The sequence below is a fragment of the Rutilus rutilus genome (assembly GCF_951802725.1).
Source record: "Rutilus rutilus genome assembly, chromosome: 1".
Lineage (NCBI taxonomy): Eukaryota > Metazoa > Chordata > Actinopteri > Cypriniformes > Leuciscidae > Rutilus > Rutilus rutilus.
Window position 1 is genome coordinate 12915394 of NC_140209.1, and position 21720 is coordinate 12937113.

At 38.9% G+C, this 21720-nt stretch overlaps 1 protein-coding gene across 2 annotated transcripts in view; it reads left to right on the plus strand.

Annotated features, from left to right (window-relative positions):
• The window catches only part of LOC311287787 (uncharacterized protein), a 449286-nt gene extending 429729 nt beyond the window's left edge, over positions 1 to 19557 (plus strand). For both annotated transcript variants that reach the window (XM_084404842.1, XM_084404843.1), the window contains exon 4: positions 19251 to 19557. In XM_084404842.1, the coding sequence (XP_084260968.1) occupies positions 19251 to 19350 (100 nt within the window). In that variant the 3' untranslated portion in view covers positions 19351 to 19557. The remainder of the gene's footprint in view (positions 1 to 19250) is intronic.
• Positions 19558 to 21720: the final 2163 nt, after the last annotated feature.

Here is a 21720-nt window from a genome sequence, read left to right on the forward strand (position 1 = left end):
TGCTTAAATGTGTAAAACAGTACATGGGTCAAAGACAAATAAAATATTGCTAAAAACCTTTTCAGGCATATTTAAGAGAATAATTATTTGATGACATATTCAAAGACTGTATTTAAGGATCATAGTGCAGACCCAAAATACTCATTCATTGTAAATTTAAATCTTTATACTTTCATTCAAACCATTTTGCTGCAAGAAGTTTTTAATAATTTCAAATCTAAAAAAATGAGTATGATCACTTAATCTTTTATATATTTCAATATATAAAAGTGCAGGTCAGAATAACTATGTTGTTTCATTTTTACATAAATATATCTCTAAGTTGAATGATGATAAAACATTATTTCACCCATATTTTGACATTTTGTTTTCACAAAAGCTATTTGAAACATTACAGTTTTTCACAATTGCTACGACACAAATGCATCACAGTGTCAAATGTGTTTTAGCGAGTGAGAATGTGTTTAGAGGTTTGCAGAAAGAGTGCAGGATATCTGCAAACAGTGTCGAACTGCCTGAACTTGTTTAAGGTTTTGCAGAAAGACTGATTTATTCAACAAATTGGTTTAGGCTATTGAGAATGTGCTTCTCTTAGAACTTAGCAATTGTGAAAAACTGTAAAATAGACACTTTACTTGCATTTAATGGGTTTTCTGTGTTTATAAAGAACAATTTTATTTAAAATTTAAATTAGATACAGACACTAAAACTTGACATCAGGTATTTGATCTTACTAAAACAAACTCAGTTACTGATTTATTTTAGATTTTGGCAGATCAGCTCCTCCCACTAAAATGTACCATAATTGAAACCCCTCCCATGTCAATCACATCATCAGTGAAGCTCCTCCCACATCAGCCACATCATCAGTGAAGCTCCTCCCACAGCAGTTCTCCAATAAATGCTGTAAATTCCCATCAGCTACAAGTGAAGACGAGCATCAGAGCATCAGGAAGAGCTGAAATCTGCAAAGACTGAGTTTATTAAAGAGGACAGTGAGAACATGAGTGATCCAGAACCCTGCAGAATGAAACACACTGAAGATCCTGAAGAACAAAGAGGTTGGTGTTTATTCTTCATTCATTCATGATGCTGAAGAACATTCATGTTAGAAACATCACATTTAGATAATCTCAGGAGCAGTGAGAGTTTTATTTACTATAATAAATAAATTTTTGGTTTTCAACAAATGGCCAGTAAAGCGAGGTTTGAGAAATGTTCAACATCAGGTCAAACTGAATAATATTATAGCCTTTTTATTTCACATTTATATCACTATTTTCTGCAATCATGTTACCAAAATGTCAGAGATTTCTCAATATAGTTTATAACATTGTATATGTATGTATGTATCTAGCAGTGTGTTGTACATGCCATGTTCCTTCGGGCCTCTGAAAGGTTGTGTAAGGGTCAGTCTGCTGTATATCATGTTGAGATGTGCTGGTCTCTCCAGTCTCTAGATCTCTGTGTCTGTTATTAGACACATGTTGCTTTATACAGTCTCACAACACCTACTCTCTTAGATGAAGGTCTTACTGGACGTAAGTCAATGTCATAGGATTTATTCACGCCCCTTTTACATTTCTTTAATAATTTACATATTCCAGAAAAAAAAAAAAAAATCTGAAAATCCTTCCTAAACCAGACAACTCAAGAATAATCAAAACACTATTGTGACTATATTTAATTTCATTCGAATATTATTTACCACTCACTTCAGTGTGTCACACATGTGTGTTTTTTTTTCCTTTAATTAGCAAAAATCTTTTTCTTGCTTGATTGATATCATTCCTTCTAATATTACTGTCCAATGTCTGATTCAAACATGCCCATCCTGCATATATGCTTGGACTCATTCCTTCAAAATACTTTACAGTCCAGAACTTTATTCAAATTGAACAATTCTTCATCCTCTGCCAAAATTACCAATACAATCTCATGTCATTTTATATGCTTGTTATGGCAGATCTTTTGTCTTATATAATACTCTGGAATTTCTTTAGGAATCTCCCAGGTAATTATTACTTCATCGTTTTTACTTCATCTTATCAAGACTAAAGGTACAGGATAATATTTGACCCATTCTGTATTATTTACTGTACTCTTACTATAACGCCCTAATTATGAGCCTTTTATCTGACCCTTGATTTTACATCTTCCAGCACATCACACAGTCCAAACTGTATTATCACCTGATCAGTTACTGTATTATTCTCTATTATCTCTCTATCTTTGAGTCTTAATTTCATTTTCATCTGAAAGTGTTAGCCTTAAACATTCATCTTTGTACTTGCTTTTTCATTCTAGTTATTTTCACATTTCCAGTATCACACACATGTACAACCTATCCAGTTTATCTCTCCAGCTTTTCAAGTTTGATTTTTAACTTGATTGCTTAATTCTCTTAATATCTTACTACTATATATATGTAATTTCCAGTTGTATTTCATTTAGCACTCTCATTACGATTGTCATCTAGACATTCTTCCCAAAACGTATCTGTTTTAATACTAACTTAATAAAACTTCTTTTTCTTTTTTTTCTTTACTGAATACTTTTGACCTCCTTACTTCAGCTTTGTATTGGATTCACTATACCATTCAAATAGGAATTGGATTTCTTAATTTCGGCAAAGTTTCATATAACGTATACTTTTCTCTTGTATACTCCTTGTAATCTTCATTAAATGTCTTACATTTACATATTTTCCACCTATCATAATAGTTCATTAGGTTTTTCTTTCTTATTCCACTAATATCAAATTCTTCTTACTCCAAAGCTCATTTTCTAATAACCATACTGTATGTTTAGTTTAGTTGATTCATTTTACAATTACATTACTTTCTGGTGCATATACTGCAAATCTTTGTGCAAAACAGTTTGTTTTCCAGATAACCTCTAACTTTCCTTTAACAAAGTCTGTTATATTATCAAGTCTAATATTCACAGATCTAACCCATGCTGTCAGTAACTCCTGTAAGGGGGGTACAGTTGCCAGATATGATGAAAGAAGACCAGATATGATGAAAGAAGACCAGGAGTCGTGAAGTTCAATCAAATAAGTAAAAATTTACTGAAGAATAGTTTGCAGTTAAATTGGTAAAGCCAGCTTCAAAGTCTCACGAGGAGCTCGCAAGCTAACTCTACCTTACACAAAAATCATACACCAATTATACCTTTTCCAAAGATATGCATTCCATAAACATTCACTTCTGATTGGCTAAGAGAACATTAAGTCTAAACAATAATCTGTAGCAGATAGAGAAGTGGGCATATCGTCATTAATCAGCACAGTTGTCGCCCAACTCCAAGATAAAAGTCCACAGTGACCTCTCCAGGGGCCTCATGTATCAATCTTGCGTACGCACAAAAACTTTGCTTTCACGCTCACGGTCGGATGTACTAACAGTGAAATTAACGTGAGAATGTGCGTTCCTCCACGCCAATTTCATGTCTGGCAAACGTACATTTCTCATTGTTTTTGTCCGTTGGCGACTCTTACAGGCAATGAAGTGAAGTTGCAAACATTACACAAGAGTCATTTACAGTGCGACTTTCAGATCCCACCGCATTGACGGCATCAGCCAAACTCTCCCACTCATATTTTTTCCTTTTGTTATTAATTCCGGTGGACAAAGTTCCAAATAAAATATTTTTTCTCGTTTCTACCTCCGACAGTAGCACCTCCAATTCACTTTCTGTAAAGTTTCATTTCTTGCCGCTTGCTTTAGTCATTTTCTCATACAGCTCAGATAGTCATGTGTCATATGTCATTTGAAAGGTCTCAATGAGTAGAATACAGCAAGCATAATTGTTTCAGGCTTTTTACTAAACTTGAGTGAGGCTTTTGTAAAAGAAGCCCTTCAAGAGACCCATGTGTAAACCATATATGGATGCTGAATTTTAGACACATCTCTGCTTGTAACTTCATGAAACATGCTCCGATTGTGGAAAAAGACACATCATTATTTACAGCAGATGCTCACAATTAAAATGATTCAAACTCAACATAATCCATCACTCATAACTAAAGATATTCCTGATGGAGTTCTAACACAAAAAAAATACCACAGACGCACAGACTCATGTAGCCAAGCAAAGTAGCTTAGACTTGGCCTTTTTACTCGTATCTTCATGAAACATACATCGATCATGAAAATTTGCACATCGTTATTTACAGCAGGAGCTCACGGTTAAAAAGAGTCCAAACTCAATATATTCCATCAATCAGATCTAAAGATATTCCTCATGGCGTTCTAACACAGAAAATACCACAGATGCACCTAGCCAAGTATATACTCATGAAGCACTCGCGTTTGCTTTTCGCTCATAACTTCAGGAAGCATGCACAGATCGTAGAAAACTGTACATCATTATTTTCAGCAGACTATCATGATTAAAAACAGCCCAAACTCAGCATAATCCATCACTCAGATCTAAAGATATTCCTAATGGAGTTGTAACACACAAACCCCAACAGGCGCACACAGAGCATTGAATATAGATGTAGCCTAGCACTTATGTCACATTTTAACTCATAACTCAATGAAGCATGCATAAATTGTGGAAATTTGGCACATCATTATTTACATGAGATTGTTAAGATTAAAAAGAGCCCAAACTCACCATAATCCATCACTCAGATCTAAAGGTATTCCTCATGGACTTCTAACACATGTCTCTCCCATTCACTTTCAGTGGCCAATTGAAACAATGGCCCTCAATGGCCCAGTGGAACACCACAAGTGTAACTCTGTGCCATTTTGTACAAAATAAAAGTTTTTCAAAACAAAATTCCTGGTGAAAAATTAAAGTAGACTAGTGTGATCAACAGTGCCAATTTTCTTCAGATTTTATTTTATTTTTCCAAAATTATTCAAAAATAAATAAAAAAATTACTCAAAAAATGAGATGCCTACTCTCAAATAAATGAGGCCTAAAATTAATCAGATGCAAACAGAAATATAAAACCAGTCCTAATTGAAAGAGAACAAGTTGACAAAAAGATTGAATCCAATATTGGGTGATAATATTGCATAACGAGTGATTTATAAGCTATTTTTTGTAGGCCGGTCATTTTTGACTGGGAACACCACAAGAGTGACAATGTGCCATTTTGTACAAAATAAAAGTTTTTCAAAAGAAAATTCCTGGTGAAAAATTTTCTTTTTTCAAATTTTAAATTTTCAACAGTGCCAATTTTCTTCAGATTTTGTTTAAAATTTCCAAAATTATTCAAAAATAATGTTTTTTTTTACTCAAAAAATGAGATGCCTACTCTCAAATAAATGAGGCCTACGATTAATCAGATGCAAATAGAAATATAAAACCAGTCCTAATTGAAAGAGAACAAGTGGACAAAAAGATTGAATCCAATATTGGGTGATAATATTGCCTAACAAGTGATTTATACGCTATTTTTTTTGTAGTCCGGTCATTTTTGACCGGGAACACCACAAGAGTGACAATGTGACAACCCCCCCCCCTAAGAAAATTGTCACAAAACATTTCAGAAGTAGTTATACCATTTGTGAAAAAAGTCACAAAGTTTCAGTCCAAAGCGATAACATTAACTAGTATTTTCGGGAAAAAGAATATCTTCTCCGGGTCAAAATGACCCGAACACCACATGAGGGTTTAATCGAGTCTTATAGGATTTCTTTTACTTTCCTATTTAACTCTACACTCTTGTGTTTACTACACGGCGGTCTTTGTTTTTTGATCAATTGGTTATTGATCCTGGCCAGAGATCAATAATCAATCTGCCCCATCACGTTGGGCGCCATGTTTTATGGTGCGTCATTTTAAACACCTTTAACCTTATTTTAATTATCCTCAGGTTAGGTTAAGTAAGTCAAATCTGTCCTAAATAATAAGCATTTTGAATTTCCATACTTACAATATTTAGATCACAGAAGACTTCTTTGTGGTCAGTTCAGCTCAATCTTTTGTAAAACAGAGACTTATGGCAGGCGAGCTTCTTAATTGTATTCATCGAATACATAAATAAACTGCGTGTTAAAGACAGATTGGGGAGAAGAGGAGCTGTAAGAATGTAAAATATGTGTTTTCTGAGCAACCACCCAAAACACCCTAGCAACCGCCTAGCAACACCCTAACAACCACCCAAAATACCATAAAAGCCACCCAGAACACCCTAGCAACCACCAAGCAACCACCCAGAATACACTAGCAACCACCTAGCAACAACCTAGCAACCACCCAGATTTTTCCTAGCTCCTACAGTAGATTTAATGTTTGACCTCACTAAACGAGGAATAGACACAGTTTCTATATAATACTCTACATTGGTACTTATATCAATTAAGTTGGTGCAGCAGAGACTGTGATTTGGATTTTGACTTACTAGTTATATGGTGTGTAGCGTCTTGGAGATGTTATCCGACAGAAGAGCCGCTCCGATTCTGCTGGGGTGAAGGCCATCAGCACGGAAGAGCCTAGGTCGCTCCCAGAACAGATTCCAATTATTTACAAAGAGCAGTTTCTGTTCATTACACCATGACATTAGCCATTCATTAGAGCAAATAATCTACTGAACCTTTCATGTCCTAGTCGGTACGTGGGAAGCGGTCCAGACACGATGATCGTTGTTTCAGGCGATGTGCTGCGTACCGTCTCGATCAGGCTCCTGAATCCTGAAAATCACTTTTCATTTTAATTTGATGCAGACACTAATTTTTTAATTAACTAAATTAATTTCACTTTTTTTTTTGCAACCATGTTGGAATATACCAAATGTTTTATGAATTATGAATTCCAAAAACCAAATGTATTACCCAAATGTTGGATATTTCTCAGTATAGTTTCAACATTTTAGCAATAAACTTTTTTTAGCAATCTTTTTTTTTTTTTTTTTTTTGCAATAAACAGTAAACTTTATCAAGCAAATTAACTTTCCAGAATGGCTGACAGGGTTGTGAGCATAACTTAAGCAAAATATGATTCATAGTTACTGTTAAAGTTGTATTTTCCATAAATTATAGACGTTATTCTAATTATATTTCCTTAAAAAATTACTTTGATAGAGAGCAGAGAGGGAAATGAGTTCACCAAACTCGAACTGGAACACAGGGAAACTCACTTTATTTAACTTTATTTAATTAATAATAAAAAAAATAAAATAAAAAACAGCAAAATGGTAATGTTTTATAGCAGTTGTCTACTTTAATGTTCTGCTGGCAACTGCTGTGTATCGCTATGACATCCTGCGGACTGAGGCACCTAGATTAGGATGCCAGGTGTAGCGACTCTCCAGGCCTACACAAACACGAACTCTTACATAATATACAGATATGCAATCACCCACATCCCTCGCCTTCGACGCTTTATACCCCCAGTCTGACAGGCGGGTCTGACCAGCGCCGAGAATGGCTGACCAGCGCCAGGACCGGATGGCTGCTTGCCTGTGCTGGGTTACCTCCACTCCACCCCCCACTCCACTCCCCTCCCATCCCCTGTTACAAATCTTGTGTGTTCATGTTGTAGAGTGTACTGATTATGTGCTAATGTTGCTGAGGTGTTTTTTCCTGTTCCCAAACTGTACTCCTTACAGGAGCATAGTCTGGGGGTTGCCTTTTTTTCTCCTCACCTCTCCTCATGTCATACTGTATTTTTCTCCTCAAACGAATTTCCCCATTGTGGGATAAATAAAGGTTTTCTTCTTCTTCTTCTTCTTCTTCTTTCACTTAATTTATTTTCTCTTGTATTATTTTGATGAATAATAATATTTTTGTTTCACTTCAGACCTGATGGAAGAGAGCGAGGAGAGTGAAGAACTGAGTGAAGTGAAGAAGGAGAGTGAAGAACTGAGTGAAGTGAAGAAGGAGAGTGAAGAACTGAGTGAAGTGAAGGAGGAGAGTGAAGAACTGAGCGAAGTGAAGGAGGAGAGTGAAGAACTGAGTGAAGTGAAGGAGGAGAGAGAAGAACTGAGTGAAGTGAAGGAGGAGAGAGAAGAACTGAGTGAAGTGAAGGAGGAGAGAGAAGAACTGAGTGAAGTGAAGGAGGAGAGAGAAGAACTGAGTGAAGTGAAGGAGGAGAGTGAAGAACTGAGTGAAGTGAAGGAGGAGAGAGAAGAACTGAGTGAAGTGAAGGAGGAGAGTGAAGAACTGAGCGAAGTGAAGGAGGAGAGTGAAGAACTGAGCGAAGTGAAGGAGGAGAGTGAAGAACTGAGCGAAGAGAAGGAGGAGAGAGAAGAACTGAGCGAAGTGAAGGAGGAGAGTGAAGAACTGAGCGAAGAGAAGGAGGAGAGAGAAGAACTGAGCGAAGTGGAGGAGGAACATCATGTCAAACCTGGAGAAAAACCTTTGAGTCGCTCAAAGACTAAAAAGACATTTTTGAAGAAAAGAAGAGCCAAGAAATCTACAACCTGCACTCAGTGTGGAAAGAGTCTATCAAGCAAACAAAGTCTTGAGTGCCACATGAGAGTTCATACTGGCGAGAAACCATTCACATGTGATCAATGTGAGAAGAGGTTTCCATACAGAGAAAGTCTTAATGTTCACATGATGATCCACACCGGAGAGAAGCCGTTCTCATGTGATCAGTGTGGGAAGAGTTTCACATGCAAACATCATCTTACTGTTCACATGATGATCCACACTGGAGAAAAGCCGTATGCATGTGATCAGTGCGGGAAGAGTTTCAGAGATTCAGCATACCTTAAGAGTCATATGATGATCCACACTGGAGAAAAGCCGTACGCATGTGATCAGTGTGAGAAGAGTTTCACACAATCATCATACCTTAAGATTCACATGATGATCCATAGCGGAGTGAAGCCGTTCACATGTGATCAATGCGGCAAAACATTTATTAAGGCATCAGACCTGAAGACACACCAGAGAATTCATACGAAGGAGAAGCCACATTCATGTTCTGTGTGTGGAAAGAGTTTTTCACAGTGGGGTCATTTACATGCACATCAGAAAATACACACTGGTGTGAGAGAGTACGTGTGCTTTGAGTGTGAGAAGACTTTTACTACAGCGAGCGATTTAAAACGGCACCAGAGAATTCACACTGGAGAAAAACCTTACAAGTGTTCACACTGTGACAAGAGATTCAGTCGGTCAGAATATCTGAAAACACATGAAAGGATCCACACTGGAGAGAAACCTTACAAGTGTTCACACTGTGACAAGAGATTCAGTCGGTCAGAATATCTGAAAACACATGAAAGGATCCACACTGGAGAGAAACCTTACAAGTGTTCACACTGTGACAAGAGATTCAGTCAGTCAACAGAACTGAAAAGACATGAGAGGATCCACACTGGAGAGAAGCCGCACACGTGTGATCAGTGTGGAAAGAGTTTTGCTTTAAAACACTACCTGGAGAAACACATGAAGATCCATGCAGTGGAGAAACCACTTAGGCTGCGTTTACACTGCAAGTCTTAACCCTTTCACTCGTAAGTTTAAAATATTCTGGCTGACCCCCCAGCGTGAGTTTTTCAAGGCGACCGTTATTTAGAATGTGTCACTTTATGGTTTCCATGGTGACGCGCGTCATTGCTTGTCACGTGACACACCGCAGCAACAACAGAGCTGAATGAATGATGATCTGCTTTTATGCCATTTTTCCTTTTTTATTCAAAATATTCACAAATTTGTTAGATATGGCATGAAATATCTGATATTCCGATTGTCAAATATATGCAAGTGGAAGTGTTTTGTTGTTTAACCACCTTTATAACGATCGCGTTAGTTCAGCTGTATGCGCGATGGGCGCCGCCATCTTAGTTTGTGACGCAGACGCAGTTCAGAGAATCGGATCTGTTGGATTTTATACAACACGTGAATTCATCCACGACTCCCGAAATACATAAAAGTAAGTGGCTGGTGAACTGGGAGAAGAATAGAGTAAACTTTAAAGTAACTTACACAATGTGTATCTGATATGAATAAAACGTGTCTAATTATAATCGAAAGGATTATTATTGCCTCTTCCTTTGACATCAGTGTGTATTTTACAAACTCTAAATGTATTGTTTTTTTAGTACTTATATGTCTGAAACCTAAAATAAACATTATGTGGTTGAAAACACTGAAAAGTTGTGATATATGACAGCTCTGAGCGTGCCTGTCTCTGGCTCAGCGCCAGCCAACGCGCGAAAGCACATTTGAATTTAGCAGTTGAACACGTCATGCACTGACTGTTCTAATCACACCGGTGTGATCGTACGCTCCAGGGACCAGCCTAGACTGATCACACCGGTGTGATCGTACGTGCGAAAGGGTTAATGCACAGATCTTTTTTTTTGCCCACTTTTTACATTCACTATATTTGTAATTCACAAAATTTGCAATAAGGTTTCATTTGTCAACATTAGTTGAAATATTAATGAGCAATGAACATTATATTTCGTACATAATTGTATCTTTGGTAAAGTTAGTTAATACAAATACAGTTTTTTTTTCCATTGTTTGTTAATACACAGTTTTTCAAGATCTGAGAGCATGTGAAGGAGTGTAAACATGGAGAAGTTTGTGTAAGTTATTGGGGTGCAAGATTATGAAGTGCCTTATAAGTAAGTAGCAAGATCTTGAATTCAACTCTATACTTTACTGGAAGCCAGTGCAATTGCTGAAGAACTGGAGAAATGTGCTCAGTAGAAGGTGTTCTAGATAGAACACGGGCTGCAGAGTTCTGAACCAACTGAAGCTTATGTAGCAATTTGGAGGGAACACCTGTGAGAAGAGCATTACAGTAGTCTATACTTGAAGTGACTAGTGCGTGAATGAGAACTGCAGTATTATTATTTGAATGATGGTTGATGTTATGCAAGTTGGAGTATGTAATTCACGTGATATTATTAATTTGAGCTTCAAAGGATAGTGTGCTATCCATGATGACACCCAAACTTTTAACCTGTGAAGAAGGACATATTGCAGTATTGTCAATGTACAAAGAAAGACAATTAGATTTAGAGATCTAGACAATTAGATCTCTCTGCTCGCATCAAGTGCAAGGCATTGACGCTTGCTTACAGATCTATCACAGGCTCAGCTCCCTCCTACTTTCACTCACTCCTACGAGCCTACATCCCTACCAGAAGCCTACGATCGGCCAACGAGCGACGTCTCGTGGTTCCATCACAGAGAGCCAAAAAATCGCTTTCCAGAACATTCTCATTCACAGTTCCATGCCGGTGGAATGATCTCCCCACCTGCATCCGGAATGCAGAATCCCTGACAACATTATAAAAAGAGCTGAAAACTCATCTCAACTCAAAAATGTTTGGCCCCTACCTATGGGCCCAAAATAAAATTAGAATAAAATCAAATAAAGTGTTCCTTGGAAATTGTTCTCAATGCTCACCATTTTTGTGAAGTGTTTGAAATATTTTGTTGAACTAAAAAGTTTACACATTTCAAAATGTTACACCTGTGTCGCTTGGTTATTACTGTACTTCTCAGCTCCTACGAACCTAGGCGTGTACATACTCTGAAGTGGGTCACATTTAGATTTAGATTATTTTATTTTATGTAATGCCATGGCTGCATTCAAAGCTATTTTCATGGCAAAAAAATTAATGACAAAAATCATATAACTACAATAAAAACAAAACAAACAAATAAAGCAATCTTATTAAATATGTCCTTAAGTGAAGTAACTTCATAAAAGAGCATTCTGCTTGTAATAAGTCCAGGACAATCCAATAAAATATGTTTGATAGATAAGGGAATCTTACAAAACATGCATAAAGTTGGGTCTTCACCTTTAAGCAAAAAAGCATGGTTCAAACTTGTGTGACCCATACGACATCTGGTGTAGAACACTTGATCAAATCTAGTTTTAAGAGTGATAAAAAATCAGTTTGAAATTTCCGGATGAGTTTCATATAACTTATCAGGGGCGTTTCTAGGTTTTAAAAACATCAGGGGCTGGGGGGTGAGTAACAAGATAGCATGATTCGATACAGAGAATATTGTATATTGTAGGCCTATATGGAGTGGGTAGACTGGTTCATAAATTCAGCCCTGGCAATGTATCCCAGCCCACATACCCACAGACACGCACATTCAAGTGTGGTAGTTAGCGGAGTTCGGGGGCATGTTCCCGTGAGAAAATTTGGATTTCTCGGATCTACACATGTGCATTTTAAGGTGGTTGAAGGCCAAAAAATGGGATAACAATAGCTTCAAAAGCATGTCAGTGGGCAGTAGCATAAATTATTTGTCAAGCAGAAAACAGATTCTTAAACATGAAAATGAGGAGAAATGTTGAAATGAATGATACACACTACAAAATGGAAATACAAAATACAAAATGTTTCTGCTTATTGTTGACAATACACAATCACATATTCCAAACAGGAATGGCCTTAAATGAGAAATCTTTCAAGGATTATTTTACATAGATGTTACATTTCAATCAAACATCAGTGCAATCTTTTTGTGTCCAGAGGCAAATGAGCAATTTATATATTAGCATTAAAGATTGGTTTCAGCAACTTGTTTCTTTCCTGAGTTAATCAATGTTTTTGGACTAATCAGGGCCGGGTTTCCCGATAACGATGTATCTTAGCTCTTAAGAGCGCTTTCTACGCGCAAGGTTACGAAGGTTCGCAGCAATTCCACGAGCGTTTCCCAAAAATGAACTTAACATGAACGCGCGAGAACGCGCTCTACGTGCTACTTAAGAGTCGCTGTCCATTCGCGAAGTGCTGAAATATAACCTTATATGGAATCGTATTCTGAACGTTTAACCTAATAATTGTCATACGTTGTGGATTAGCAATCAAGACAAGTCTATATAAAGCACCTACAGGCGGAGGCACTGACAAAATGGCTGAAAAAAAAAGAGAAAAAAAAAGATACCTTTCAAACCGATGAAATTAATGTCCTTTTAGAGGAGATAGAGCGAAAGTGGAGAAACCGGATCACCATGATCCATGTGGAGAGAGGTTCCTTCAGTTATCTTCAGTGACTCACTTAAATGGAAAACAATCGCAGTCTGAGATCACAGTAAGTAGTTCATCTTTATGTGCTGAGCATTAAAGTCTCTCCTGTGTAAGTTAGTTTCCTAACAGCCATGATGAGCAACAGGACATATTGGTGGTTGCTTGTGTCACCGGGGCGGACCTCGGATGACCCGCCGCCACCGGACTTTAAACACACCACCACCGCGAGGAGCCGACACCACAGGCCCGCGACAGATGGACGACACAGACACAAGATAAGCTCCGAAGAATAATAATCTTTATTTATCACAAGATATAAAAAGGGCACAAATCTTAATTGAATTCGATGTCTTCGAGGCCTTCGTCATCATGGGGAACTCTCGTCGGTGCACAGTAATGGGACGATGACTCAAGAGCTTACTTCATCAGCAATGCTGCATACTTCAGGACTCAGACAGTAAGTAGGAAGGTAAGATTCTTCTCAGTACAGGATACTTTCGTCAGTGCACAGTAGGGAGACAGTGACTTAAAAGCTTACTTCATCAGCGATGCTGCATACTTCCAGACTCAGACATTGAGTAGAAAGGTAAGGATTCTTCTCAGTACAGGTTACTTTCGTCGGTGCACAATAGTGAGACAGTAGTTTAAAAGCTTACTTCACCAGCGATGCTGCATACTTCCAGACTCAGACATTGAGTAGAAAGGTAAGGATTCTTCTCAGTACAGATTACTTTCGTCGGTGCACAGTAGTGAGACCGTAGTTTAAAAGCTTACTTCACCAGCGATGCTGCATACTTCCAGACTCAAACATTGAGTAGAAAGGTAAGGATTCTTCTCAGTACAGGTTACTTTCGTCAGTGCACAATAGGGAGACAGTAATTTAAAAGCTTACTTCGTCAGCGATGCTGCATACTTCCAGACTCAAACATTGAGTAGAAAGGTAAGGATTCTTCTCAGTACAGGTTACTTTCGTCGGTGCACAATAGTGAGACAGTAGTTTAAAAGCTTACTTCACCAGCGATGCTGCATACTTCCAGACTCAGACATTGAGTAGAAAGGTAAGGATTCTTCTCAGTACAGATTACTTTCGTCGGTGCACAGTAGTGAGACCGTAGTTTAAAAGCTTACTTCACCAGCGATGCTGCATACTTCCAGACTCAAACATTGAGTAGAAAGGTAAGGATTCTTCTCAGTACAGGTTACTTTCGTCGGTGCACAATAGTGAGACAGTAGTTTAAAAGCTTACTTCACCAGCGATGCTGCATACTTCCAGACTCAGACATTGAGTAGAAAGGTAAGGATTCTTCTCAGTACAGATTACTTTCGTCGGTGCACAGTAGTGAGACCGTAGTTTAAAAGCTTACTTCACCAGCGATGCTGCATACTTCCAGACTCAAACATTGAGTAGAAAGGTAAGGATTCTTCTCAGTACAGGTTACTTTCAGGGCTCAGGCAGAGAAGAGGTTAATAGTGTTTCACCAGTGTAGCTGTACTCACAGGACTCAGGCAGAGAAGAGGTTAATGGACACTTCACCAGCGCAGCTGTACACTCACAGGGCTCAGGCAGAGAAGAGGTTAATAGTGTTTCACCAGCGTAGCTGTACTCACAGGACTCAGGCAGAGAAGAGGTTAATGGACACTTCACCAGCGCAGCTGTACACTCACAGGGCTCAGGCAGAGAAGAGGTTAATAGTGTTTCACCAGCACAGCTATACACTCACAGGACTTCTAATGGAGAGCAGGGATCATAACTTTCCACAACGTGTAAGCAAGGGTTGGGGCCGCTTCTCAGCAAAAACACCACACTCGTGTTCACTTCAAATCCACAGCGATGAATCAATGTGTATCAATAAGGCAAAAGCACTGCAATTCACTCACACGATAGGGCTGATCAGAGGTCTCAATCCATTCATTACACTCTCATGGGGGGATATTCAATCCTCAATTCCTCTTCAGCACACTCTGAAACACATAGCTTCCCCAACAGTCAGATTTACATTCACTGTATCCTCTTCAAGCTTTTCAATGTTTGTAAGATGAAATCAATTCACTTATCTTTCTCTCTCCCTTCACGGCGCAGATCCAATCGATAAATCAGTCCAGCAGATTCCCACAGACGAACTCTGATCCAGCAGACTTCAATGGGCAGCTTGCACCCCAACGAGGCTTCCCCACAGCCCATTACAACTCCCAATGCGGACAATTTCAACAGGAGACCTTCCCATCCAGACAGCTTCCCCGAGCCACTTGTGCCCAAAACTGCTCCGAGAGAACCAGCTCCCGCCCACTGTCAACACGACCACCATCCACCACCAACGCTTCTCTCAATGGCTCTTTTATGTTTGATTTGTAAAGCGGAAAGCCTATGTGGAGGCTGTGTCTCTCTTTCTCGCACCTGCAGTGCATCAGTGCCAATCAGGCCGGGCAAAATTCCTGCCACACCCGGAACCGGAGTCAGATGCGTTACATACAAATCGCTCCCTCAGGAAACTCGTGATTCAGAGGAAGGGTTCCGCTCACTAGCGCTTTTGTCACCCGTGACATCCCCCCCTGCCAATCGGTTCTAGTCCCTAGAACCGGTGTTCTCAGTTCCATTCGCCATACCTCTCAGGTGGCTGTCCTCGGGTGTCCCGTTGCGATCGTCTAGGTGGCGAGGGTGGAACCGCTCTTACTTCCACTTCAGGGTCCCTCGGGACCACAGCCCACCCTACCATGGGTACCTCTGGGACAGGCGGCGCTCTTGGGGCCTCGGCTGTCAGTTGCGGATAGTTTGGACATGGACGGAGCAAATTTCGGTGGAGCACCCGTATCGGTCCTGGTTTCCCTTTTTGGCTTCTCCTTCCAAAGATCCCAACACAAACTAGACTTTCTGTAGTGCACTCAGTCCCTGTAATCCGGCCAGATATTCCGTCTGGGCCTTCCATTCGTGCAAGCCCAACTCCGATCCGGGCCCTCCATAGCGCTGCGCCCAGGGAGCTCCCATGAAGATCGGCATGACTTGCGGACGGGCTACTGGTGCCGCGTCATCCATCATCACGTACCTGTGGCCGCTACAACTCACGGTTGTAATCCTGCCGACTACGCCACTTTATGTCACCGGGGCGGACCTCGGATGACCCGCCGCCACCGGACTTTAAACACACCACCACCGCGAGGAGCCGACACCACAGGCCCGCGACAGATGGACGACACAGACACAAGATAAGCTCCGAAGAATAATAATCTTTATTTATCACAAGATATAAAAAGGGCACAAATCTAAATTGAATTCGATGTCTTCGAGGCCTTCGTCATCATGGGGAACTCTCGTCGGTGCACAGTAATGGGACGATGACTCAAGAGCTTACTTCATCAGCAATGCTGCATACTTCAGGACTCAGACAGTAAGTAGGAAGGTAAGGTTCTTCTCAGTACAGGATACTTTCGTCAGTGCACAGTAGGGAGACAGTGACTTAAAAGCTTACTTCATCAGCGATGCTGCATACTTCCAGACTCAGACATTGAGTAGAAAGGTAAGGATTCTTCTCAGTACAGATTACTTTCGTCGGTGCACAGTAGTGAGACCGTAGTTTAAAAGCTTACTTCACCAGCGATGCTGCATACTTCCAGACTCAAACATTGAGTAGAAAGGTAAGGATTCTTCTCAGTACAGGTTACTTTCAGGGCTCAGGCAGAGAAGAGGTTAATAGTGTTTCACCAGCGTAGCTGTACTCACAGGACTCAGGCAGAGAAGAGGTTAATGGACACTTCACCAGCGCAGCTGTACACTCACAGGGCTCAGGCAGAGAAGAGGTTAATAGTGTTTCACCAGCACAGCTATACACTCACAGGACTTCTAATGGAGAGCAGGGATCATAACTTTCCACAACGTGTAAGCAAGGGTTGGGGCCGCTTCTCAGCAAAAACACCACACTCGTGTTCACTTCAAATCCACAGCGATGAATCAATGTGTATCAATAAGGCAAAAGCACTGCAATTCACTCACACGATAGGGCTGATCAGAGGTCTCAATCCATTCATTACACTCCCATGGGGGGATATTCAATCCTCAATTCCTCTTCAGCACACTCTGAAACACATAGCTTCCCCAACAGTCAGATTTACATTCACTGTATCCTCTTCAAGCTTTTCAATGATTGTAAGATGAAATCAATTCACTTAGGGTGGATTGCCCTAATGTGGGACATTTTTTGCTTTTCAGACTTTTGTAGAATATTACGATGTGAAGACAATACATTAAATCCACATCCAATACCTTTTTGGAATCCTCAGGGGGTTTTCTAATCAAATCAAAAGAGAAAATGCAGATAACACATTCATAAAATAAATTATACAGATATCAGTGCTTTTAGTGCCAAATTGTCTGAGAAAATGTGCAGCTTCCTAATGTGGGACAGTCATTTGCCTAATGTGGGACACTGTAAAGTCTATGTTAAAAGGTCTAAACCATGGTGCACCTTCATTCATGAATAATAGTAAAAACGTCCTCAATAAGTAATTCTGTCTATTTCTTTAATTCTTTATTTTTATGTTCAGTCATTTTACCATTTGCAAATGTTGTTCCTGTCATAAAACCAAGGTTTAAGATGAACGTTGGACAATTGAGCATCATCAAGCAAATAAAACAACATTATGGTTTTGCATGCATGAATTTATTATTAACTTATTATTATGAATGTATTTATTATGAGCTCATGAAGTAGCCTATATTTAAAGGTAAATATATAAAATGTTGCATAGGCTTATTACAATATATCAAACAACAACAGATTAAAAAAACAGCAGATAACAAATGGCCTGCAGAAGTTAATAAGTCATGAACTCATGAAGTAGCCTATATTTAAAGGTAAATATATAAAATGTTGCATAGGCCTATTACAATATATCAAACAACAACAGATAAAAAACAGCAGATAACAAATGGCCTGCAGAAGTTAATAAGTCGCTACATTTCTGGGAATAGGCAACCTTTACATGTCCCTTGCCCTTAAATATCTGTAGTAATAAAGTATTTTAATACTGCAAAAGATCACTAAGAACATGTAAATAACCATTACTGCTGCATAAACCATGCTCCACCACACATTCTTGACTGGCATGTAGCTTTACAACTGTCCCACATTAGGCTAATCATACTGTCCCACTTTAGGACACTACTTGTCCTAAAGTGGGACGATAGAAAAATGTATTAAAATCAAATATATAGCTTAAATATATACTATGCTATACTATTTTTTAATGAACAAACATTTTATAAACACGTTAAGATAAAAAGTAGCATGATTATTTTGATAATAATTCATTTATACCCTTAACACTAATTTGATCAAAATTGTATGTCACTGACCTTCTTGTAGCTTTCACAGCAAGTACTTCCTGTTTGATGATTGCCCCGCCCTAATTTATTACTGGACAGTTCAAAGGTTATATGATTTTGTTCACATGACACTACAGCTTTGGCTTTCCCATAGTTTCAATGACATTCATTAGTTTGGGGAAGAGCCACACCCACTGGAGCTTAGGTGTCCCACATTAGGCAGTGTCCCACATTAGGGCAATCCACCCCTATCTTTCTCTCTCCCTTCACGGCGCAGATCCAATCGATAAATCAGTCCAGCAGATTCCCACAGACGAACTCTGATCCAGCAGACTTCAATGGGTAGCTTGCACCCCAACGAGGCTTCCCCACAGCCCATTACAACTCCCAATGCGGACAATTTCAACAGGAGACCTTCCCATCCAGACAGCTTCCCCGAGCCACTTGTGCCCAAAACTGCTCCGAGAGAACCAGCTCCCGCCCACCGTCAACACGACCACCATCCACCACCAACGCTTCTCTCAATCCAGCAGATTCCCACAGCCAAAATTCCTGCCACACCCGGAACCGGAGTCAGATGCGTTACATACAAATCGCTCCCTCAGGAAACTCGTGATTCAGAGGAAGGGTTCCGCTCGCTAGCGCTTTTGTCACCCGTGACACTTGCATTCTGCTTCACATTTTTCACATTATTATGAGACACTGAGTTATAATTATAAGAAAGTATCTCATTATTATGTACAATTTTAATTATGAGAAAGTATCTCATTATTATGACATGCTGATGCTCACCAGATTTACACTGTTTCATGACCAAACTAGTGTTTTATAACACAAATCATCTTCATGACATTAAAATAGATCATAATCGTGCTCAGCCGTTGTCCACCAGATTTGATGAGATTAAAATGACTATTGAACTCATCAGAGATCTTGACTTTGAGCTTCACTTTTCATTTCACGTTTGTCTCTCATTTGAAATCTCACTTGATTTAATGTTTCTTTTAGACCTGATGGATGTGAACAAGAAAGGAAAAACAGAAGCCAAAAAATCTGTCACCGCTTCAGGTCTCCTGCCCTCAGTGTTGTAAGGATGGACTTTTACTAAGACTGAATTCAAGAATTCTAACCTGCAATAAAACAATAAAACTCACTAATCTGAAGAAGAGATCTATGGGACAGAGAGCCAAACACAACTTCTCCAATCTCATCTCTTCCCCCCATGCTGAGTTCCTGACTCCTCACACTATCTTCTCCCCTACAGGTCTCATTCAGTCATGCAGAACACACACACCTACTGTCTCCAGTTGTTTTGTGAGAGGTCAAAGTAAATACTTCTTGTGCAAATGGTAAAGAAGTTTCATTTCCGCAGCAGCAGAACAGTCAGAATAAAGAAAACAATGCCTGTTCTTCTGATGTGGGAGATGCCCCAATAAAGATCGTTGATAACATTTATCTTTATCCCACAAACCCAGGCGTGATCACTTTGGGCACGAGAAAGGGTCCAGCAAAAGCTGAATAAATATTTGGGTGCTAGATGTTTATTGTTCTTTTGTTCCACTTGGGTATTTAAAGGGAATTGGCAAACCACTCAAGGAAGCATCTGTAAACAGAACTTCCCACACTGTTGCTGTGTGTCTCTATTGCCAGGTATGCTGACTCTTTTAAACTATTTTTGATTTTGCATTTTGAATTATGTTTGTATTTTATGCTGATCAGTTATGTATTGTGTATTCTGTTTAATCCGTTTAATTGATGCTTAATCCTGCCTAGCAAAATACATTTTACATATATATATATATATATATATATATATATATATATACATACATATAGGCATATTTAGAACAAAAATCATTTGATGACATATTCAAACATTGTATTTAAGGATCATAGTGCAGACCCAAAAATACTCATTGTCATTTTAAATCTTTACACTTTCCCACTATCCTTCAAAACACTAGGTTTTACCCACTTGTCAGCTAGAAGTTTTTAATCATTTAAATTATTTTAGAGTGAACTCTTAATCTTTTAGATATATGTTATATAAGCACAGGTTAGGTTACGCTAACATTATTTAACCGATGTTTTGAATTTGTTTACAAAATATATTTTAAACATTAAAATGGACAGTTTACTTGCATTGAATGTGTTTTTCTATGTATTTAAAATCACTTTTAAATTTTATTTGATGCAGACACTAACATTTGACATCTGGTCTTTGACCCTATAAAAATAAACTTAGTTACTGATATATATATATATATTGTTTTACGGTGTGTACTTTACTCTTAACACCTTTTACCTATTTATTTATTATTCTCAAGTAAGGTAAAGAAAGTCAAATCTGACCTAAACCGTAAGCATTCAAAAGGTTCTTACAATTTGGTCAGAAGACTCCCCTGTGGTCTTCCAGCATCATAAATCTCAGAAGGCAGATTTTGTAATCAATTAAATTTATTTTAATTGGTTACTTTTCTTTTTATAATAAACAAAAATATAAAGGCAAATAGAACTTCATCGTTTAAGTATAAAATACAATAATCACGCTTTGAATCAAAGGTGTAGTAAGCTCTGGGCTTCTTCTCTTCTGCTTGGGGTTTCTTGTCCTCAGCTCTGGGCTTCTAGGCGTCGGGGGCTCTGGCGTATCAGTCTCCCCCGAGGCAGTCAGTTCATCAGTCTTTTATACTCCTGTTGTTTTCAACAGGCGTTAGGTTGTCACTCCTTCAAACTCCTCCAAAGTTTCCCAGATCCTTCTCCAGGCATGTGCAAGCGGTCCACCTCTTCATGTCCTTGAACTCCAGTAAACTCAACTAAGATGGCTGAGTTCATTTACAGTTCTAGGAGTCTAGCGCACACACATAATCACACTTTTCTGCTCCTCTTAACATGGGTTGGCACAGTCACATATACAAACAAAACCAATTACTGTACATCTATGCCAAAACAATATAAGCCATCTTTTACAAACAAAATAAATAATAACATTGAATCCAATGCATTATATCCAATAAATTGGCTAAATATGTGTAACAATAAAGGCATCTATAATAAACAAGGAGGCAGGTAATTGCATTTTCTTGATATTATACAACAATATATATATATATATATATATATATATTTTTTTTTTTTTTTTTCAGATCATCTCCTCCAACCAATCTGCAGTTCAGTCAGTGAAGCTCCGCCCACAGCAGTCACATGGACAATGAAGCTCCGCCCACAGCAATTGCATCATCAGTGAAGCTCCTCCCACAGCAATTCTCCAATAAATGCTGGAATATTCCCATCATCCTACAAAGTGAAGACGAGCATCAGAGCATCAGGAAGAGCTGAAATCTGCAAAGACTGAGTTTATTAAAGAGGACAGTGAGAACATGAGTGATCCAGAACCCTGCAGAATGAAACACACTGAAGATCCTGAAGAACAAAGAGGTTGGTGTTTATTCTTCATTCATTCATGAGTCTGAAGAACATT